The sequence below is a fragment of the Molothrus aeneus genome, chromosome 5 (genome assembly GCF_037042795.1).
Source record: "Molothrus aeneus isolate 106 chromosome 5, BPBGC_Maene_1.0, whole genome shotgun sequence".
NCBI classification, from domain to species: domain Eukaryota; kingdom Metazoa; phylum Chordata; class Aves; order Passeriformes; family Icteridae; genus Molothrus; species Molothrus aeneus.
In genome coordinates this window covers 36,887,154-36,910,987 of record NC_089650.1, presented here as the reverse complement: position 1 = coordinate 36,910,987, position 23,834 = coordinate 36,887,154, and the positions used below count along the sequence as shown (strand labels likewise).

The 23,834-nt window shown below is 39.8% G+C and overlaps 1 protein-coding gene across 3 annotated transcripts in view; it reads left to right on the top strand.

Moving 5' to 3' along the window:
• RASSF3 (Ras association domain family member 3) overlaps positions 1 to 18,940 on the top strand; it is a 79,804-nt gene extending 60,864 nt beyond the window's left edge. For all 3 annotated transcript variants that reach the window (XM_066549746.1, XM_066549745.1, XM_066549743.1), the window contains exons 2-5: positions 12,629 to 12,736; positions 14,263 to 14,530; positions 15,590 to 15,705; positions 16,077 to 18,940. In XM_066549746.1, coding sequence (XP_066405843.1) covers positions 12,629 to 12,736; positions 14,263 to 14,530; positions 15,590 to 15,705; positions 16,077 to 16,226 — 642 coding nt within the window. In that variant the 3' untranslated portion in view covers positions 16,227 to 18,940. The remainder of the gene's footprint in view (positions 1 to 12,628; positions 12,737 to 14,262; positions 14,531 to 15,589; positions 15,706 to 16,076) is intronic.
• Positions 18,941 to 23,834: the final 4,894 nt, after the last annotated feature.

Here is a 23,834-nt window from a genome sequence, read left to right as displayed (position 1 = left end):
ACATGTGGCAGTTAGAGAGGTCTTGTTAGTGGACCTGTATTATATATGCTCAATGGAACAGTGGATGTGAACTGACTGGCCTGATTAGAGGCTAATGCTTTTGTCTGTGTCAGAGATTCCAGATAGATTCTTAATTTTTCCAGCTCTCAAAAAGATTCCCCTTTACTTTACAGTTTTAAATGTGCAGGTGTATATTTGTAAGCTAAGAATGCCTCCTGTGATCTATAAACTGCTAGTAAGATAAGATAGAGGTATAACTTAGTACCTCAACAACTGTAAGTTTAAAGACATAGGCAAATGCTGTGTTCCCAGTTGGGTGATGGTTTGTTTTTAGGTTTTTTTTAACTTTTATTTTGATCTCCTTTTAAAGTAGTGTTGATATCTGATTGCATGCTTCATTTTATTGGCTAAAACCATGAGTTCTCAGTATTTTCTGTTAAAGTACAGGAAATGTTAACAACATATTTCTGATACTTGTATTAAAAGGCAGTTGTGATTTTGCTTTGCAGAATTTATTGTTTATTTGAGGAAATTTTGATTGTACTGGTTTCAGCTTATCTGATGCTTGTCCATAAGGTGACCCATCCTTTTCAATGTGTTCTGTCTTCTGAGTGTTTTCTTAGAGGGTGTGGTGGTACTGATTATCCTTATTACCTCTAACAAGGATATTTTTTTTTTAATGAAAAATTCTACTAGACTCTTTTGCTTCCACCTGAAATGCCTATCAGCTCTAGCAGATCTCATACCTTCATATGCTTCATAATTACATTTCCTGAAGCAGAAGTCAGGCTTAAGGAAAGGTGGAGTAGCAGCAGTGCTTCCTTGTGCCTGTAACATCCTGCCCATAAAAGCAGGGAAATAGCTGTTTGGAAAGGAAAAAAGAACAACTTTTTGAACTTTATGTTGTAAAGTCAACACATTCTCCCATTTGCTCCTTAAGAACAAAGCATGTAATCATTTTCCCCCTTCTCTGGTTTCCTGGTGGCCATTCTCCAGCATGGCAAAATAACTTGTGTTTGGAGTCAGGCCATGGCATCAGGTTGTAAGCAAGCAAGCCCTGTTCTCCAGTGCAGCCTAATTGCTGTTCTCCTGACCTTTCCTCAGATGGAGAGTTTGTTTATCCAGCTTTTCCTGTGGGATATTCATTAACCATGTTCTGAAGTCGTCTGTTCACACCTCCCTTGAACGCATACTGGTTTGGCCTCCTACTCTCTTCTCTCTCCACTCTGTCCTGCCAGTATTGATCTAAATAGCACTGCTATCACTTTTGTTCATGCTATTAAAAAAAGAAATGTCTGGGTGTAACAACTGTCCTGTAATTCCGAAGTGATTCCCTACTGCAGAATGGTCTGCCCAGATGCAGAAGCTGTGAGTTGATGAGAAGGGAGCAGCATGCTCACATGAGCTCTGGAGATGTTAGTGGTGTAAACTGTCTGCTGATACATGGCACCAGGCTAGCACAGTGTTTGGGTAAGATGGTGCCATGAGGTGTTTATTGCACTGTAGTTCTCTCATGCTGCAGACTTGGTTGATGCTTGTTTATATTATCTGTGGGGGTTTTTTAACCTGTGCAAAAATAAAACAAAACCCTGGCTTTCCCTTGCTAGTTCTTCTGTTTTCAGTTTGTTTATTCTGTTCTTTTTCAACTGTTAAAAGAAAAAAAATACCTTATTCAACCTATGTAAGAAAGGAGCCTCCTGGATTTGTGGAAGCAATCTGCTGGCTGGTAGTGATTCTGTTACTGGATGAGGACTGTGACAGCTGACACTGGTTTCTCAGACAGTAGTAGCATCTAGCAGAGAAGCAGGCATATGGCTAAAAGCAGCTGTCTTTTAAATTGTCTCAGCATTGGAGGCACCTGAATTCATTTGTAAGAAATTAATGTGCTCTGTGTGTGTATTCTGGAAAACAAATTCATACTGAAACTGGGCAACAAGTGTATTTTTGCAAAAAGGGTTGAAACACAAGTTGGTGGCAGTTTTCAGTTTTTGCAATGGTAATAGTATGCTTTGTCTTTCTTTTTAGAAAATGTAGAAGTTTTGAGGAGACTTGTCCTTTTGTCAGTCTCATTCTGCTCGCAACTGAATTGCTTAGTAGCCTTAAATATGTGTGTGATAGATAAAATCCAGGTGGTAGAAAAACAAGAGATTGAAACCCCTGAGAAGCATGCTGATGAGTTTATTCAAGGCATAATCTTGCTGACTCAGTTGGTTGGTTTGCTCACAATGCAGAGATCCGAGGATTGAGTACCGTCTTACCAGTGTGATCTTGAGGTCACTAGGACATGGGCTTTGGTGGGTGGTGGCATGGGGCTCGAGGGCTGAGGTCCAGCAGCCAACTGCCTTTACCAGTTTGTTCTCAGCTCTGAATGAATGCTCTACTGCGTCTCTCATCCACAAGATGAGAGGAATAACTTAAAATGGGGAGTTGCAGCAAAGAGTCCAAGAGTGATCCAAGCCTTTTATTCTCCTTCTTACTGGAACAGCAATCAGATCTGAGCTCTGAAGTCTAAATAAGTTCTAACTGGAATTCCAGTCAAATTGAATGAAAGTGGAGAAAGAACTGAAAAGTTCCTCTTTGCTGCAGCTTTGAGATAATTGCCTAAGGGGTTCTAATTTTTTTTCTTTCAACATTTGACTTCTTAAGGCTGAGGTTTACAAAATAGAGGTAAAATCCTATCATAAAGGTCAATGTAAGTTTACACTACAATATTACATGGTCACCTAGTTTGCCCCCATGCTTTTTTCTTTCTTGAATTTTTGTCAGATCAGTTCAAGCAGTAGTAGGTAAAGCTAATGATTACAGTATGCTGGTTTAGAAATGTCTTTTGGCTACTATCTGGTTTTTAATAAAATGTGGTAATTAAAAGGCTGTAGCGAAGGGTACAGTCATTACAGTTTTAATTGTTAATGACATGTGCCAGGTGATTTAAATTTTCTGGAGCGTGAAAGATGGAGGAAGTTTTTCATGCAGGCCAGGCTGCTGGGGTGCATCCTTTTGTCTGCACCATGAAATATCTAATTTGGATGTCTCTTTGAAGGGACTGGTTTTTAATATTTTTGTGAAAGCTCTGTAGAGACTTAATTGGACAAATTGCAGTGAGAGAGGTCGTGTTGGTGTAAAAAATTTTTCTATGGACTTATTTCATGAAAACCTAACTTGTTTTAAAGTAGAGCCACAGTCAGTGTAGACTGCTAGATTTTGGATTGAGTTAGTTTTTTAGCTCTGTTTTGCATATACATAAAGCAGCAGTTACATAGGTTGACTGTAAATGCATGTGATGGTTTTATTGTGATCATATTTAACATACTAAGAAGATATTTCTGCTACTTTGGCTTAGAGATTGGGTACATTACTGAACATACCAGTGATTGCTTACAAGTTTGAGCATTGTCTGAATCTGCCGGTTATTGTTACAAGCTTTTGAGGCCTTGCAAAAGCAGACTTCATTTGAAAAACAGATAGTTTTACTTCCTTAATTTTGTGGGGGTTTGAGATGCATGTGCGGTAGAGGAGGGCATTTTCCCTTCAGAAAAGTTTCAAATGTGAGATCAGCACCAGGATGATAAAGACAGTAACATAACTTTTTGAATTTGAAGAACTCTATGTTCTTCAAAGTACTACATCCTCCCCATAACCCTGGCATTTCTTTGAGAAGACTGTTCATCTTTCTGAACATTTTTTCACTGTAGTGTCCATGATAAGGGAAGACTGTCAGGGTTGTTCTATATCCAAAGAGCCAATGTGTGATATTTCCTAGGTGAGAACCGTTAGTGTGTATTTTTGAGATTTGTGTTTTAAGTGGAACAAATCCAAACAAAAATTACTTGGTTGGTGGGACTGTTGTGATCATCAGCAGGCTCACCATTTCTGTCTAACACCAGCCCTAAAGCTTGGCCTGATTATGAAGTTCTTGTCTTGTCTTGGTACAGACAAGTTTTAAAGGTAATTTGGTGACACAATCTTAGATCTACCCTACCAAACCCAGGAAGGGAATGTTGCTGTAAAGATAAAATGGTGTTTGACACACTTGGCAAAACCTGGCACATCACCCAGCTTCTGCTGAGACAAGGCCCACAGCTGAGCTTGCTTCAGACTGGAAAGTGCCGGCAGTAAGCACAGGAAGAAAACTATGCCTTGGCCTGGCATGGGGCTCACTTCCCCAGGAATGGCTGGTTGGTTTCCAATGTCAGCTTTAAAGTAAAATGTAGAGAGTTGCATTTGAAGACCTGGGAGGTTGTCATTGTAAACAATCTCTTCCTACCTTCTGTTGTATGGAGTGTGTTGGATTCTTGCATTGTAGGGTCATATGCAAATACTGTGGTATTGATCTCTACTTGTATTAGTACCCTGGGCTTCAGACCATACTTAACTTTCAAGATACACTAAGTAGTTTTCAGTACAATATCCTGTATAAGCTTGTTTCCTAATAGTCTTTTAAAAGCTTGATTTTGTTGTACAGGTCACAGAGGCTGGTAATCCATTTTAGTTCATTAAACACCTTATGTTCTTAAATAGCCAGCAGTTAAAACTCACACTTGCTGAAGAGGAGACCTGAAGGAAATGATTTATTGTCTGTGATACGTCTTACATCTAGTTTTACTGAAATTTGCAAAACTGAAACAGCTGTTAAATGCTATTTAAATCATGTAATATATTTCTTTAAAAACATGACATAGTCTGGAGAGGGGAAAATGTACAAATCTGTGTAAAATCTGTTGTGTCTTTAGGGACAAAATCTAATGCTAAGCCTGAGTTGCTGTTATTTGTACAGTTCGTTTTCACTTTAAACAGATGACTGCTTTTTTGAAACTGGGTTGCATGCCAGTAGTTAAAGTACAACCATGTAGGGTACAACAGGGTTTGTAACTAGGGGTTTTCAGAGGTGATGTCATGATGAACTTAAATGAAACTTTAGCAACAATGTTAATGTCACCAACAAATATATTCAGTTTTCTAGCCTTCCTTTCACAATATCTGAATAGGAACTGTTTATATTGCTTTTGTTTGAAGGAAAATAATTTGTTAAAAGGAATAAAGGGAAGTTACAACTTCTGTTTTGTTTCTTTACTACTTAAAAATATTCACCATATAAACATTTGAGTGTTTACATCAGAGGGGCAGATGGAGCCATAATGTTTTACTTTGTCATTCATTGCTTTCATTTGCATGCCAAACCACATGATGATACTTGGTAAAAACTGAAAATAGTCAGAAAGTAACAAGTATTTATTAACTGTAATGCTTGTACCTTGTAAAATTATGATAAAATCATAAACTGTGCTGTTGCATGGGGATTTCTGTAACCACTATGGAAGGGAGACCACATTGCATCATGGATAAAAGTAAAGATATTTCATAGACCTGTAGCATACAGATTTATAATCAAAGAGCATTTAAGCTTTGGTGCACCTATGTCACAAGTTCTGATACAGGTCTGGTCCCCACATCCCATTTTTGTGGTTAATTTCCCTGCTGTAAAATGATTGAGAAGATGGAGCAACTGCCTTAAGGAGTTCAAGGCTCTTCACTTTGGAGAGGAAAAGAAGGGGAGTGTGTGATGTGGTTTACAAAATCACAAAGGTGATAGAAAAGCTGAAGGTGAAACTTGAGTCTACGAGGTTTTGCCATATTAGGATTAAAGAGCATTCAATGTTTTTAACAGAAGTTATCTTCTATCTTAATAGAAGATCAGCTTAAAGCAGATGGCAGTACCTCTTCACACTGCAGTCATGAATCTGTGGAACTTGCTGCCACAGGAGGTGCAGAGACAGGCAGTGTTGGCAGGTTCAAAAAGGGTTTATGTGCCTGCATAGGCACCAAGGCCATAAATGGACACCGAACAGACTCGGAAGGGAGGTGCCCTCTGAATTCCTGCCTCCACACTTGTGGATGCCAGCAGAGAGGCTGCAGAAAAGGCTCACGTGCTTGCTCGAAATAGCCTTTGTTTTTGCTGTGTTGAAGGCAGACTGTCAGGCTGGATGCCCTGTACACCTGACCTGGGAGGGTGCCACTTCTCTTGTTCTGTCAGGGGGACATGTTGTGGGCTGTTCTTGAACTCTCTCTTAATATCAGGATAATTGTTCAAACTCAAGTCAGCCAAACCTGCTTCGAAAAACAAAATCTTTTCCTGAAAAAGAGACTGCTTCCTTTTTCCCTGTGTGCCAATGTGAGAGTTGGATCTCCCTGACTGCAAAAAGCAAAACGTATTACAGGAAGATACAGAGATTATTCTGCCCACATCCATCCTGTCAGAAAAATTCCTCTTTCCCTGACCCAGAGAGCAACCTCATCTTGTTCAGGAGGATGCAAACATTTCAAGATTCAGCTTTGTGATATGGTCAATGCTTGGAGATACTTGGATGCTAACATTTCTTCTTAGCCACCCTGCCCCTAGTTGGTCTTCACACCTTTTTGGCTACTGGTGTCTCTGACTGGCTGTGACCAGTGTCCCTGCTTGGTGAGTCTCAGGGATTCAGATGAAGGAGGAGCACATATCTGGAGTTCAGGCTTGCCCCAGGGTAGAAGGAGAAATTACTGTCACTGGGAAAGCTGCTGTGCTCTCAGGAGAGTTAGGATGAGGGAGAAGTAAAATGCTTGTTTCAGAATAGTTTAATTGAAAGGTTTCAGTTTCTTTCTTTCCTGTAGGAGTGCTGCCAGGCTGTAGGAAAGAGTGTTCTTTCTTGTACGAGTAACAACTGAGATCAGAATTCCATTAATTTTGTTTCCTGTATGCTCTGCTGGGCTTTTTTTGTTGTACAATAGCATTGTTACTTAAATCCTTTCTTTAATGCAAATGTGATGTAAATAGGATTGCACTAGCTGTAATTTTTATGACTAAACAAGACTTTTTTTTTTAACATAGTTTAGGCTGAATTTCTCATTTTCAAACCTTCAGTGTTTTATTTCAAAAAATATTTCTGGCCACAATTTACAGCAAGATCATGACATCTTCATTCATCTGACTGAATTGTGGTTACAGTATGTGTGGGATTAATGTGAAACATGAGAGCTGAGCTACGGACTGATGTGTCTTAGAAGATTGCTTGAGTTCCCACAGGTCTTTGGTTCTTCAGATTTCTCATAAAAATCCTTTATGTATGTTCCTGGGATAGGTTTAACCTTTTGTCCATTATATTTTCCTCTGTCTTTCTAGCTGAAATAGTAAGAGGAGCTTAGTTTCTCATTCCTCAAGAGATGCTAATTTCTCAAAGTTTTGTGAAAGTAGCAGGTTGGATGGAAGAGAGAGACCTTCTTGTATCTCTCCATACACAGAAGGCTGCAGTAGCAGTTTGGGGAGCCAGGCATTTGACTCAAGGCAGGGATCCTGAGGATGCAGGCTTCATGGTTTTGGAGTTTCCTTTCTTTGTGAAACTTTTTCTCAGCCTCATCCCATAGGAGCCTGTAGCTGTTGAGTTTATTAGTGCTTTGTTACTGCATGCAGGACTAGGGTTTGGCAGCAGCTGTGAGACTTAGACTTCCATAAAGCCACTGATGTGATGTGATTCTTCTTTTTTGGGACCACAAGTTGATTTGCAGTTCACTTTAATTGTAATTTGTGCAGTTTTAGTTGTGTTTCTTGAGGATTCATGCTGAGCTAGTCTCAACTAGGGCTTTGCACTCAGCATAAATGTTACAAAGAGAGTGCTGCTTCTCTAAACATCTGTGCTACAATAAATGAGATGAGCATGGGGGGTGCAGATGATAAAGAAAAAACATTTTCTGCTCTTGTGACGAAGCTCAACTGTGAAGAGGCATTGCATCATGAGCTCTAATGAAAGACCAGCTATTCCCCTTGGGAAAATGAAAGCACTTGCCTCATTTCCCTCTTAGTGGCAGCTGTTGCTTAGGAATTCTGTGTGAGAATGAAATGCTGCTTTGGTTGATCAGAGAAATCGCTTTAATACAAATGGCTGCCAGTGGTGTGCACTGTAGGTGTTGTGAAGGACAGAAAAAATTTCTTAAAAATTAATAGCTCAGACTAGAAAATTAGTGGTTTAGACCCAAATATATAATTTGCATGAGTTCTGATGTATTCCACTGTGTCTTTGAGACCAGTTTTTGTTTTTCCCATCTCTGCTGGTCTGAGGAAGTGGCAAGATCACATTAGCATCAGGGAGTGGAAGGAGACCAGGAGCTCTGATGAGGAAAACATTTAATTGGGCTGGGAGGAGAAACGGGTGTTGATGTGGCAGACATTACTGAGAATATAGCTTGGTTAAGTGATGGAAGAGAACTAGCTCAGGTTCTGTTCTATATATTTTATTTAATTTTTACTAAAAATAGCATTGAATTGTTTGTGCATTGCTTTATAGAGAAAGTTCCTTTTTTGAGCATTAGCACCCAGAAGTGATATTGTTAAGCCTGGCAACATCTAGGTCTTGGCTGATGGAAGAAGACACAGTGTGAACTGCTCTGCTGGTTGTGCTCATACTTCCCTCTGCTGCTGTGACATATACAAGGATCTGTGGTTAGGAAACTCATCATCAGGCCTGACTTTTGAAGAAAGGCAGTTTCCTAATTCCCTGCACTGTTGTGGGGTGTGTGCTGGGTGTCTTGTAGGGAGCCAGAGATGAATCAGCCTGGAGATGAATCACGCTCCCCTTGTGCCTGAGCAGTGCACCGGCTTTGAGAAGCGGTGCCCAGTCTGACCTCCAAAATGCTCTTGCTCCTTTGTTTGAAACAGCTGCCTTTGGAGCAATTGCTTTCCCTGAGCCAGGTGTGGCTTCAACCATTTGGTAGCCATTTCAAGAGCTGGATGTCAGAAGCACCTTGTAAAGCATGGTAGAGATGAATGAAGTACTGCTGTTGTATTGGATGACTCAAGGTCATCACAGGTAATAAATTTACCTGCCAAGATAACCAGGTGGAATTTGATCTGTTAGACAGAAGCAGAGTTAGCAGGGGACAGCTTTTCTTTTAGTGGGTCCTGTTATGAAGGACCTGCTGTTTCCTGTGGGAAATGAGTTTGTCAAGTCTTCCTAAGTATGCTGGTCAAAGAAGACTTACTTATTTTAACTTCTAATGTGGCTGGCAAAGCTGTATGGCAAAATTTAGGTACCATTGTATGCCGAGAGCAATTGAGCCCCAGGAAAGTTAGGGGGGAAAGCCAGGGAAAAAACACCGGTATAACAGCTTGTTAGCTTCTCTTTGCATGTTGACTAAGTATAATTAGGAAAATTAAAAGACACAGGTGCCTCAAATCTGTGTGTTCTGCTTAATGACATTCAGTGAGAGCAGCTGACCCAGTGAATTATGGGTGGGCTGAGGTTTTCTTGTTCATAATAAACCCAGTGAGTTGCTCCTTTGTTGGTTTTCTGTTGGCAGCAGTCATGTGGGATTTAGTGTCTCTGCAGTTTGTGTGACAGCAATGTGATTCTCTCTAAGTCCTGGTGCGTAGCTAGTGAGGAGGTTTTGTTTGCTTGGTTGAAGTTGTACCCTGATGAATGAGTAGTTGGAGTGTTCTGAGCTTTTTGTTTGGGTGCAGGCTGGTATCACCAGATTAATTCATGAAGATCTTGGTCTTAGGTTTCCAGTGGCATCGAGTTACTTCCTCTCCTGGGACACATCTTCACTTTTCACTGCCTGTGGTCTTGATAGTGCAAGATGGAGGAGAAGGGTGAAAATGACTGTAAACAGCATTTCTGCCTATGATGTATTTTATTTTTATTGAATAATTTTGGGTCCCTTTGTCTGATTTAATCCCAGTAGTCCTCTTTGTATTCAGTTCAGAGATTTGCTATGTACTACATGCTGTTGAAATGAATTAAGGCCCAGGCTTTGGTTGTTTGGGAAATGAGTTAGAGGTACATTTGTTGGCAGAGTGCTCACTACAAAAGGAGGTAATCCCCGCTTTTGCGTAAACACACAGATGTGTTTTTTGTGGGCTTAATTAAGCTTTGCCAAAACTGTCTGGCCTCTAATGCTAGTGCAAGAAGGCAGAAATTCCTGTGGTATGTTCAAGTATGGAATCATGTTTAACTCATTTGATGGATGACAGCTGTCCCAGTGAAGCCCACAGCTCTGTAGTGGAGCTACACCTGGGAAGGCTGACTGCAAGAGCATCACCAGGGCAAGTCTGTGGGAAATCAGCTGGCTTGGGTGCTGGGCTTGGATTCTGCTTGTCATGCCTGCTTCCATGGCAATCCCCAGGATTAGAGTGACCTCGTGGGCTGGTGTCTTTTCTAACCAGATCAAACTTCTGTCATTTTGGGAGAGCAGTATGAAAACTCTCCTATGTGAAAATAGGAGAAAGTTTCTTACTGTCTATTCATACCCACTAGTTCACCAAGTTTTTTTCCCCTGTCCTTTTTTTTCTTCTTAGTAATGCATGCCGATAATTTCCTAGATGTCAGCCTTGTGAACTTTACCCTGTGCCATTGCCATTAAAGGCAATAGGTTCTTTTTGTCATCTACATTTATTAAAGGTCTTTTTTGTGGAATTAAACTTTGAGGTGGACAGAAGTTAATGTGGAGTGGTTGTTTATTTGTTTATTGATTTTTTTAAACAAAGGTTGATATTTCAACATAGGAAAGGTGAGTTTTTTTCCTCTTTCCTAGTTAGTGTTTTTTGCTTAATAAATAGCGGATGTTGTGGGTGACTTCAGTAATCATGGTGACAGTTCCAACAGGGTAGGTACCTGCTTGAACAATCAGAAATGAATTAATAATAAGCATTAAAGCTGAGGTGTCTGGTATTGGAATTTCAGTATCAATATTGTTAGTAGATTGGAGAGGTATGAATGCTTGTCTCTGAGGTGAGTCTTGGCTGGTATCCATGTGAAGGAGTTTGTCTGCACTTACCCTGACAGGGAATGTTGCAAGTTAAAGCTTGGGTTCTTGAAATGTGTCACATAGATGTCAGATAGAGGCTTGCAGACTGTTTCCTGTCCTTTTAGTATCCACTTCTTTTCCTTTGTGCCTCTTTTGTTTGCCCCCAGATTGAACACTATAAAGCTGAGGGAGCCTTTGGGGAGATGAAGTGGGCAGTTTAAATTAAGCTGTCTTTCTTTATAATTTGGGGCAGTTTGGGGCAGATGGAAAACAGAAGGGCAAGAAGGCTTCATTTCTCTTGGGAGAATAGAGACTTGAATTCTGAAAACGTTCAGTAATTGGGTTGGGTATTTGTAATATAGTAGGTGGGGTCTGGCAGCTGTGCAAAATGCTACACTATCTTAGAATTATGCTTAAGGAACTAATGGCAGAGTTGTCTTTCACTGGTGTTCCTTTCTTGCCTCAGTTTCCTGATCTTGAAATAAAGGTATGTTCTCAGTATTATGCAGGAAATCAGTATCTGAGCCCAGATCAGAATTCAAGGTTTCTGGCTTCAAGTTCTCCATTCAGACCACACCTTTCTTTTTATAGCCATGGGAAAAAAAGTCTGCTCCAGCATGTCATTTAGTGAAATGCCATATAGAAAAAGCAAAACTAAGCCTAAAAGAGCTAAAAATAGTTGATTTTAAATTAGGAGACAGAAAAAGTTCAGCAGATTCTTTCTGGCAAGTGGAACCTTACAATGCCACAGCAGATGTGCTCATCTTTGGGGTAGTGTCTGGCAAACTGAAGTGCCTGCAAAGATGTGTGCTGAGTTGTGCTGAGTGGTGTCCAATAGAGTGGGATTCTGAACAGGCCACTCAAGTAAGGGAAGCCCTTCCTCAGGATACATTACACTGGAATGTGTTTGGGAGGACAGGTGGAACTGTGACTTGGTTTGTCTGTAGAGTGAATGTGCTCAGGTGTTCTCTGAAAGCATCGAGGCTCTTCAAAGCTTCTCCCTTTTCTAATTGAAGCCTTAAATCATCAAAGCCGAGAGCTAAAACTCTTTCATACTATATATGGCATTTGTGCTAGTGGTAGAAACTGGAGTGTATTTATAACACTGGTTTGCTGCTGCGGGAATACAGATTGGGAACAAATGTTTGTTTGGAAAAAATACAATTCCAGGGTCTTCTTTTACTGCCACACGTGAAATCCACAGCAACCTTGTAGAAGCAACAGTTGAAAAATATTAATAGGGCCTCCCCCATGGAAAGAAAAGCCCATGCAATTGGTGTAACATTATGTATCTGGAGAGTTACTTCTGATGGATTATGCAGTAGGCAGTGACCCTGTATGTAACATCCTGTCTGTCACATTGGAATGCAGGGATGCTGTCGTGTTGTTGGCACACACTGGGATCGTTGGGGATTCTTGCTAGGACGTGCTGCTATTTTCAGATGTGCTCCTTGTTTGTTCAGAAATACCTATCTGTGCCCCAAGTAATAGTTAATGAAAATTTTAAGTGTTCTTTACAGGGTGGCATAGCATTGACGTGAGAAAATCAAGCCATAAGCTGAGCTGAGCTCTCTTGCATACTGCTGCAAAATATTTGAAGGAAAACAGTTGGCAGCAAAAGGGCACAGGTGTCTTTGGGTGTGATGATTAAACTATCTCCCTGCCATCTCCCTTCAGTCCCAGTGTTCTGTTTGATTTGCTTAATGTGATAATCCTTGCTGTTGCTGCACAGCTAATTACTGTTATGTTGAGCCTCTGTGGAATAATTACCATTTGGACTAAGAATGTTTGTATCCAGAATCATAAAATAATTTATTTTATACTGTGTTTTAAAACTGCTGTCTTGTTTTTGAAGGATGTTCAGAAGGAGAGAGAACCTCATGTTTATCTCAGTAAAGAAGAAGTTAAAGAGAAGATACAAAGCTATAATTCATCTGTCACTGATAAATTAAAGATGACCTTGGTAAGTTTTGCATAGAATTCCTGTAATTTTTAATGTTGAGTTGCAGCTTTGTAGTGCATTGTGAATTGTTTTATTCTCAGTGTCTTACATATGAAACTCTCTCTGTTTAGATGGTTTTCTAAGAGACTTTTCCTTAGACTGACAAATTAAAATCTCATGTCTGAAATGCTTTTTATCCCTGTAGCTCTTTTACACGGATCAAAACAAAGTGTTGTAAAAACAAACTGATGTACCTGTGTTTAAGGTAAACTGTCAGCTGACACTAAGCTGTACATTTGTCAAAATTTTCTTACAAATTCTGAAAACGCTCAGATGGTAAAAATGAAGGTATATTTTTCTTGTTTTTGCAGATAAATTTTTGTCAGATTTCTTTGATAAGGATGCTCGAGCAGTGATAAAAGTTAAAACATGCAATATTTATTATAGGATACTTAACTTTCAGAGTAGTCATACAGGTTTTCAGCATGAAGAGACTTTCTTCCCCCAAAAACCATAGAAATTACAAACTGGAATACATAAGGCTTCTCATTTCCAAGGATTGTGAACCAGGTTTAATATTCAGTTCGGTCTACTCAAGACCATACTAACAAAATTCACATCTATCTGCTTAGCAATCTGTTATTCAGTTGTTAGGCTGTCCAGATTTTCTAATACGTGACATATTCCTGTGGGTGTATATGGAAATTGTGAAATTCCATTATATCCTAAACCATATAAGTATGACTATGTACTAAAAAGATCTTTGTTATGTGTTTGCATGTGGATCGGGACTTATGCCTAAAACTAGATTGTCAAAATTTTTCTAGCTCAGTAAAGTTTGATTGGCTTTGCTATTTTGTCTTTCAAGAGCAACTGAAATAAACATTTTCAGATGTTAATTGGATTGGCATTTATTCTGGGGTTTTGCCTGGGTTTTTTGTTGTTTATTGGGTTTTTTTTTTTTTGTTTTTGTTTGTTTGAATTTTTGGGATTTTTGTTTGATTGTTTGAGTTTTGGGGGTTTTGTTTGGTTTTTTGTTTATTTTCTTGTGAGTTTTTTGGGGTTTGTTTTTTTTCTGTTGGTTAGGGCTTTTTCAACATGATTTGACCATCTAAATGCCTCAGACTAAGTTGACAAAGACAGCTAAAATGTAGGAGATAATTTCTGTATTTCTGCACGAAATCTGTAGCTAAAGATGGGTATTAGTGATCTTTTTCACTTCATAGTCCTCTCCTAAAGTGAAAACTTATCTCTGGTGTGTTGTACCTTTTGTTTGATGAATCCTAATATACTTAGAATTCAGCAGTTATTATTAAGAAAAAATTAATACTCAGTAGTTATTAATAAGAAAAATTTATATTCAGAAGGTATACCAGAAAGAAAACTGTCTGAATTATGAAAGCAATGCCTTTCCTGTGAGATGTCGTGTATTGCAGTGGTATTTAAATAGTGCTCACTGTGAGCATTTTCATGTGCCTGCTGCACTGCTGTGTCACACGTGGTCACTGCTGATGATTTTAACAGTCCAGGCCTTTCCTTCATTGCAGAACGCCAATGGGATTTACACTGGCTTCATCAAGGTGCAGATGGAGCTGTGCAGACCCATCACTGTGCAGTCCTCCCAGAGCCAGGGCAGGTGTGCTCCCAGCAGCCAGGAAACTGCTTTCTACCTGCCAGATGGCTGTGTGAACACCCTCCACATCAGCAGCACCAACACTGTGCGGGAAGTTATCGAGGCCTTGCTCAAGAAGTTCTTTGTGGCTGACAACCCTGCTAAGTTTGCACTTTATAAACGCTGTCACAAGGAAGATCAAGGTATAAACTGAGCTTGAGGCATTTTGGTAATGGAAGGGTTTGGGGAGGGAGTTGTGCTATAGTAGTACTTGAAATTAGCAAGGTGGAAGAAGTCAGATAAATGGGGTAATAGTCTTCCTACCTTGTCTTTTTTTCCATATATAAAGTAGCATGGTAAGATTGTAAAAGACTGGGAGTATTTCAGGATAATTCATCCAAGACAAAGTCACCTGCTAAAACATTACACAGATCTCCTGTGCTTTGCAGTCCATTTTGTTTTATTTCGTGCCCTTATCAGGTCTTAAATTTCAGCTGGCCTGATACACTGCAGAGTTGTGAGATGAAGTTACAGGCCAGGTTTTCAAACAGATAAGCCATGGTGTCTGTGATGCATGAGGTACTGGCACTGGCGGGCTGCTCTCGAGTTGACAACCATGGGCACATGTGTTGTGCTCACGTGGCAGTGCTCACATGGCTGGCCCTGGGCACTGGTTGCTATTAGGAGTTTGTTGCAAGTTGTGATGGGAATACCAGAAGATGGAAAAGGGGTTTTTTAGGGAAAGGTGCATTTTGCCAATGTTGTGTTCTTGCACTTAGAATCTGCCTTCCTTCAGTGGACGTTGAGAAGAGTTTCAGTTGTTCAGATGTTTCTGACTGTCAGATAAGCAGAGTTGTCTTTTAGACTTCGTGTGTGAAATTTTAAGTGGAAAACTTAAATCAGAGCGGTGAATACACAGTTCTGATGTCATAAATGCTTAGATAGAGCAACAGATCTATGTGTTGTGTTTTTTTCTTGTGGGTTATTTTTCCCCCTTGCCTTCCATGTACTGTGTTGACTGGAGGCCATTTCATTCCTGTGCAAATGCAGTGTTGCACTGACACTGTCAGTCACCTGCTCAGCTCGTCCCTAAAACTCACTGCTCAAAACCAGTATGTAGACTGATAGATAAACAGTGTGTAAATTTTGGCTACACATGCATCTTTCTGAAATTTTTTTAGCATTAGCTAGTGTTAGTCATTCCAGGTGTTGGAATCATTGTTGGTAAAGATGATAATGACTGTGGTTTCCTTCTCCTGCAGTTTATACTTGCAAGCTGTCAGACAGAGAACATCCCCTCTACCTGCGCTTGGTGGCAGGCCCCAAAACAGAAATGCTCAGCTTCGTTCTGCGTGAGCATGAAACTGGAGAAGTCATGGTAGGTCACACACACCCTCCTGGGCCAGTGTTTGTGTAACCTCGTGGATGAGTGGGCTTCTGTTTGAGCTGTGCTGAGCGGGCAGATCATTTTCTGGAAGCAGACTTTTTTCCCCTGTTAATTTCCTTTGTGCCTTTTGTAAACATTTCATTTGTGGTTAGATTGACCTGTTGTACTTGCAGAAGAAAAAAACTAATTGAAAGAGTAAAATATTTTCAGATGTCCTAAGATTTGCGAGGAAGGTGCCTGATGCTGTTTCAGTTGGAAATTGTCTACAGTGTCTGAGGTTTTGTTTGGAAATACTGCATATATAAAAGATGTATGAATTTTCTATTGATCTCATCCATTCTTTGCACTCTTTGCCCTTCCAGTGGGAAGCCTTTAGTATTCCTGAACTGCAAAACTTCTTGCGCATACTGGACAAAGAGGAAAGTGACCAACTGCAGCTCTTGAAGAACCGCTATGCAGCTTACAGGGGCAAGCTTGAAGAAGCCCTTCGGGGGGTGCTGAAGCCTGGCTAAAAAGGGGCCAAAGGACACTCAGGAAAACGTGCTACCAAACGTCAATAGAGCATGCCAAACCCAAGTACAAAGAGCAGCAGAGAGTAGTTCTCTTTATTCAGAAGACTGTTTTGTGATGCCAGGGTAGACTTAGTTCCATAAGCCAGGTCACTTAGCATCTTGCACCCACAAGTAAGGGATTCTGCATGTTTGTACATCAGTTTGCAACCCTCTGTGTGCCTAGAGAGTTTCCCAAGTTATCTTGGTGCAAGCTGTGAAACTGTAAGCAATTTCCTAGGATGCTATGAAATACCTTTTTTTTTTCTTCTTTGCTTAATGGTATCTTTACAAGTAAGGATGTGCAAATTGATGGGTTAAAAAAATATTATTAAAGCCATTTGGATGAGAATTAGAGCACTATCTTAGAGATGAAATTGATTTGCACTACCTTTCTGTTTTTGAATAGTTACTGTATAATTTGTGAGAGAACTGTTATAGGTGGAAAGCTTACGAGATCCTGTGGTTTGTACTGTGAAATTGTGGAAAGCTTTTAAGTGGTCTTTGTGAAGAAAGTAAAGAGAAGGTTGTAAAGAAGGTAAGAGTTGGGGGAGAAGAACTCTAATAGCTGACAGGAGATTTTAAATGAAAATAGTATTTACACAGAGGAAAGTTGAAATACTAATTCTACAAGGTTAAAGTTTTAGTATGTTTTAATATTGTGAATAAGTTTTATGGTTTTTAACTGTGTAAATCCACACTGGAAAAGAAATAAAGATAATAGAAATAGTGGGAAGGAACGAGAAGCAAAAGCTAAGTAAGAATGGAAATGGAGCTGCACATACAGGTCCCTTTTGGAGAAGCTGATTCCATAAAGGCATAGTCAGGGTTTGAAAAGTGTGGCAAACCTAAAAAGCTGCTTACTTGAATTCTGAAAAGTGGTCCATGTCTCAGATAACTCTGTGAGAAATACCTGTCTAGCGAGGGTGCAGACATAAGCTACAAATACAGATGCATTTGATTTTTATTTTAAGTCAGGTCTTTCCTCTGGCCCAGTGATCCATTTTTAGGCTGGATAATCTTGAATTACCATATCTGAAAGACAGAAATAGCTTCCTCTGCTTCTTTCTTTGTTAAAAGCTCAGTCAGGCAAAGAAAGTAGAATTTCTTATTCACATTTCCAGCCCAGCAGAACATTAACATTTATTGTCTGTTTTGGTGACTGAGCTTAGTAACTCTTGCTTTTAATAAGACAAAACTTTTTCCTTATGGTTTTCAAACTCTTAATTGAAAAACTGATTACCAAATTCTGCGGACTGCTGATTTACTTGATTTAAAAGTAGGAAAAATGTAGCAAGAAAACTTTTTACTTTAGTGTAAATATAGTTGTTGTTCTTTCAGAGTTATTTATCTAAAAAAAAAAAAAAAGCATGTTCAAAAGAAACCAAAGAAGTGGGTGTGCAATAGAAGCATGGAAGCATGAGGCAGATTTGAGTGACTGATATTGTAGTCATTATCATGCCAGAGAGGAAATGAGTTATGTCCTGGGGGGTGGGGGAGTGGAGGAGTGCTAAGGATCGAAGAGCAGCAGAAGTTGTGGTGGGGTTTTTTTCCCCTCTGTTCTTAATGTGTTCATTTTAAATTCCCAAGGAATTGTTAAAACTTTGGTGACATCTAATGGATACTGTGTGAAACTCCAAGATGCTTCTGTTCTTCCCCTTAATTTTATGTAATTGTGCCTTTGTTTCCTTTACTTAGTAAGATTCTTTTTAAAACTCTTCACAAGGTTTTTAAGTAAAAAGAATTTGCAAGCTTATGAGACAATCATAATGTTTTAAAGAGTTAAGAGAAATTAAGAGTAGGACTAACTATAAAATATATCTAAGGCATATCTTGTTTGTTTTTTTAATTTCACATGTAACATTGTAGTGCATGTGTGAGTAACATTATCCTCAAGTGAGACACTTTATAATGGTTCAGGGAATGCTTTTGTGTTTTGTTACAATTTGTTTTTCTAGGAACACAGCAGTGTGTTGGTGGGTATTCTGTTAACATCTTAATTTTTGTTTCTGCCCATAGCTATGTAATCATTGCATAACCACTGTCAATATTGAACCATTTGTTGCTCAGATTTAAACACTGTTTGAGTTTTAAAGTTGAATATAGAAATATGTGAATTTTGGTTTTACTTGAACTAAACTATCAGTCTTTTTAAGTAGGCACATCTTCATTTACTTTAGCCAGAAACCTCAATCAGTGTTGTATGCACTATGAGTCTTGATTTGGGGTGAAGGGGAAGGGGGTGGGGGACCAAAATAAACTTTTATTTTAATTTTGTCTTAGTCCACAGTTAATTATTTTAAGATGTCATGTGTGGAGTTAATTTTCTTCTTTTTTGTTCTACACACTGGCAGTTACAGCAGCTTTAATTTAAAAGAAATGGTCATGCCTGGTCAGTTTTATCTTTTTTTAATTTTAGCATCAAATTGAACTGTCAGAGCTTTTGTTGCAAAACTGTTTTCTTGTCATTATATGATGGTACCAGAATGACTAAGTGATGAGGGAGGGGGAATGCAGGGAAACATTAAAATATATGTCTTTAAATACAAACATTTAAACTATTTATAATTTTAACAAGCTTAGTTTTATTTTTGTAGGGAAGTTTTTATTCCCCTTAAAGTTATTACTGAAATGGCAAAAAAGTGATGGTTCCATTATTAAAGCTGAAGTTGGCAACACTTGGTTACGTGACGTGTGTTTGGTTTTTCCTTTCCCTGGCGATGTGTTGTGATCCTTTTGAGGCCAGGTGGATTTCTGTGAGTGCTGTGGGCAGACACAGCTGGCCTTTAGCCTAAAGTAAGGTTTGCCTGGGACAGAGGGAGGGAGCAGAGCTGGGGGTTGTGGGGCTCAGGGAGCTGACCCCTCTGTAGGGGGAGTGCAGTGGTGCTGGGTGGGACAGCCCACGGGCGAGTTGTTTCCTTTCTGTTAAAAAACACCTTGCAGAAACGAGGCCAATACACCAAAACTGGAGGTGATACCCCAGCCCTCTCCCCAGGAACTGCTTTTTACTCCTTTCTATCTTTAATGGCTTTTTAGTGGTTTTCTTCAGTAACATCCATGTTTAATTTTCCAGTTCCTTACTCTGTGTCTCATAGAAGTGGTTTATTCCTCCCTGATTTAATTGGTAGAAGGGATCTGCTGAGCTGTTTGCTTTGGTCTCTGTGGCACTTCCCTGGGCACCCTGGTCCTGCAGCAGAGATGGCAGCGGCTCAGGCAGTGCCTTGAAGGCTGGTTTATGTGAGACCTCATCACAGTTTGGTGTGTGCAACAGCCCCATTACAACTCTGTGTGCTTGGCAAGGCCTGCAAATGGCAAGTGCTTCAGCATTCTGCCAGGGTGGGATGGATAAAAGCCCTAAAGATACTGGAGTCAGCAAAGCTGCTGACCCCACAAGTCACTGGGCTCTGCCTGTGGCAGTCAGCTACTACCAGCAATACAACTCAGCAGAAGAAACCTCCGTGTGCTTTGGCTGGATCAGGGGCAGAATCGTCCATCTGGAGACTGACGAGTTCAGTGTGGAGGCAGAGCAGGACAGCAGCCCCGTCTCCATGGCAGGGATCAGCAGGTTGTCAGTCTGCTCTGGCTTCCTGCAGGCTGAAATTTTAGCACTGAAATTTTTGAACATTTCCAACAAACGCCACCAGACTCCATTCCCTTCCTCCCCTCTTCCTGTATGTGTGTGAGTATAGAGCAATTTTCTTTCCTTCCCAGGTTCCCAGCATGGGGATTTCCAGCTGCAGTCCTTGCAAATTTTGTCAGCATTCACTTTTTACCATCTCCCATTGATCTAGAACCATTCAGGTATGTTTTTCCCCTTCATTTTAATGTTCAATAGCATGCTTGTGTTTGTTGGGAAAGAACTGTGCTTTCAAAACCTTCCCTACAGTTTTCATCTTGCAGGAGCATATAAATTACACTATTTAAGTTCATATGCAGAAAAAATAGTTTCTCCTATAAAACTGCAAAATAGAAACACATTTTTTAATAAGTGAGTTTTGAGCAGAACAATGCTGACTAGTGTGGTATTCATACATTCCCAGAGGGAGATTTGTTAGTATGCCTCAGACTAATGATAAGGAATAAAACTGTCAAGGATTATGGCAATTTTGTGTTTGTATTTGTTTCAGAAAATAAATACTCATAAAAGTCTATATACTCTTAGCTTGGACTTGAAAGCTCCACAGAATCCTTAATTTAGTCTGAAGTACCAGTTTTAACAAATTGTTTTAAAAAACTAAAGTTAATACCATGTTACTAATATCTGGAATAAAGTCCTATTTCTTCAACTAACTTTCTAGTCCAATGTTGTCTTGTTTCTTACATGTACTTCATAATTAATTTGGTGCCATTTTGAGACTTCACCTCTTGCCTTAGTTGGATCAAGTGAATAAAAAGCTGCAGATCAAAATTCAAGCCAGGTAAGAGGAGACACAGTCTGATCTCCTGTTTAGAACACAGGTTTAGTGCTGTGAACTGAGGACTTACCTGGTCTGGGGGAATTATTTTCCTCTGGATGTGTGAGTGGGCAAAAGAGATTGCTGTAGTAGCCAGTATGGAGAAGTAGGCAACGCCCAGTTCTGAGCAGTTTGAGCCAAGCACTTCAGACACGGAGCCTGGCTGCTGGCACTCGTTCTGTGGTATTTTTCAAGGAAATACTGTAAAGGCCAGGACATGTTTGTCTGAAAAGCACCTTCCAGTGCTATGAGCTAGCAAGGTGAGAGGTAATTCCAGAGTGTTCTTGTTTGCCTTTGTGCAAGCTGAAATTAGAAGTGTTTTCAGTTGCAGCAGCGTAGGCCTGAAAGGGACCCAGCCCAGCACCCTGCACTGAGGCACCCAGTACTAGCAAATGGCTTCTCAAGCAGTTTCCTTCCTGCTTTCCTCAAAGGTGGTTTTTAAAAATTGCCTTTTTATTGCACTTTCTGTTCTCTACCTCTCCCTCTACAACTTTTGGAAAGGGCAGTGTTCACAACTGGAATTTTGAAGGTTTTTTTAAATCCAAGGATTATTCCTGCAATTGCCAAATCAAACATTTTATGATGCTGTGTAAAGTACTAACTTGGTGCTGTCTTTCTTGCGTGCATTTTCCATATGAATAAGGATATTACAGATAGGGTAGTTCTGTTTTGCCTTTACCATGAGTACCAGTGAGAGAAGTAGAGTGCAAAACTCCCTTCACTAACTCTGTAAACCTAAATATAGCATTGTGGCCTTGCACATAGCATGAGAGAAAATAGCATTACAAGTCTAAGATTTCTCTCTTTAAATACAGAATCTGGAATGTGATCAGAAATTTCAGCTGTTTCCAGCATGTCTCAGGAGGAATTAGAATGCCAGTAGATTTTATGACAGCAAAGTTCAGCCTCTTGGTTTTATTCCCAGGCAAAGTTGTATTAGAACACTGGCTTTGAAGCTCTCCCTTCAGTTAAACAGGTGCTTTCTGTATGCCAGTAATCCTAGACAGTTCTTTTAATCTAGACTTGTCAGATGATACTTCCAGAATCTGCCCTCTTTGCTCCTAACATTTTTCCATAGATGTGAGTGAGCAGATGTTAGACACTTCTGTATTTTTATCTGCTCTGGTTTGTCAAATGAGCACTCACAGTCAGAACTTGCGGTTCTTTGGTTCTTTGTGGAACTTTTAGTAATTCTGGTGGAGAAAGGCAGGGTAATTTGTACAGAGTATCTTCTAACACATGTTGCCAAGTGCCAGCACTCATTGTTGAATGTAAACAAGGCTGAGTGAAAATGCAGGTCACATGGAAAGAACACAACATCTACCTTAGTTCAATCTATGTAAATAAAAGATGTATCAGAGGAGCATTTCCAGGAAGTTAACAGACTTTACACTACAAGTGTGTTTTGTTGAACAGTAGTTCTAGGATAGGTCATGTGCATTGTGCTGCTTCAGAGCCGGGAGCAGCCCAAAGGCAGGAGGACACTCTTTTTAAAGGTGGGGCTTAATTGCTGCTGGTGTTTTTTCTTTAATACTCTGCAGAGAAGTTTTTGAAGTTACTATACCATTTCAAAAGACCTGAAATACTTTTGTGAGGTTTTTGCCTTGTTAATTTGAACACTTCAAAAGCAGAGGAGAAAAACGACTAAGCAGGTATCGGGTAAAAAACATAGCTAGCCCTGTAGTGTCAGACTTACATGTTTTTGGTATTATTTTAAAACGTGACAGGCTAAGCAAAACCACAACACACGGGTTTTTTTGCTTAGGATTTTTATGTTGTAAGAGAAGATCTCTATGTTCTTGGTTTGGATCAGTCATTGTAATGTTTTCCTTTCATCTACTGCCCATTTTAGTTAGCTGATAACAGAAGCTAACTTCTGTCCTGACAGAAGCCTCAGGACCAAGGTAGCTCATGTGAACTCTGCTGGTGCTTTCACTGATTTTCACCAACAGCATGAGAATATCCCCATGAATCTTTAGTCTTGTCCTTGATGCCTTTGCTCAACCCATAGGAATCTACAAAGTCATTCCTGCCAAGCAAGTGTCACGCAGCTGGCTTTGCCCTAGAACTTGCACAGGAAAAATGAGGAAGTGGGTGAGTCAGTTGAGTTCTATCAAGTCCCTCTTATTCCTGTTTTTAGAAAATGGGTGGGTTCGGCAGCTGGAGTAAGTTCAAACAACTTCAACACCTTGAGAAAGCAGATTACTCTGAGATTTCTGAGCAATTACTGGACCACAGCTCTAAACACAGTCCAGTGGATATTATCAAAATACTGACAGTTGAATCTGACTAGGGCAGCATATGGAAAGCAATAGATTAGCACTGCCCTTTCTTTCTAATCATGGAATTCCCCTGCTCCATCCCTTGAATGAAATGTATTTCTTTTTCTAAAGGAGGTGATTCCTTTAGCCTTGTAACAGCAATTTTCTTCACAAATGTGGCTTGTTCTTAGAAATTAATGACAAGATGATGTGGCAAGCTTCCATAACTCTAATGGTAGTGTCACTTGGGCTGTCAGTGATGGGAATGTCTACAGAGCTGCCCTTTCTTGTGGTGCTACAGTAAACTTTATAGTTTTCATAAGCTGGAACATCAAAAGAAAGCGAGCAATGTGCAGGCAGCCATTAAATATTTTTGTCTACTTAATGGAATACTGTACTGCCCTGCTGAAGGAGAAATGAAACTGATACCACATGGTTAAGCAGAAATACAAATAAAATGCAGAAATACATCTTTTAACAGCTTGTGAAAGCCTCAGACTTAAACAGGTTAAAGGTGTACCAAGTCACCACCTTCTACAGTTCAGGAAATGTATGTAGTATTTTTAAACAGAATCATCCAACAAATTCAGCTCTGTAACAGGGATTGAGGTGAAGAAGTAGCATGTATCTTATTGTTGGTCACAGTTCCCATTTTGGAAAAAGCCTCACATAGGATTTCAGTCTTCCTCTTTCCTGGGGCAGAACATATTACTCTTAATTATGAACAGCAGTTTCTCCATTGTGCTTTCTGTTTTCCATCTCTTCAACTACACAGGTTTCCAAGGAAATGCAAGCAAGTACAGGTTCTATTTCACTCACCTCAGGTGCAAAGTAGTCAGGTGGTATCCTGCTAGACA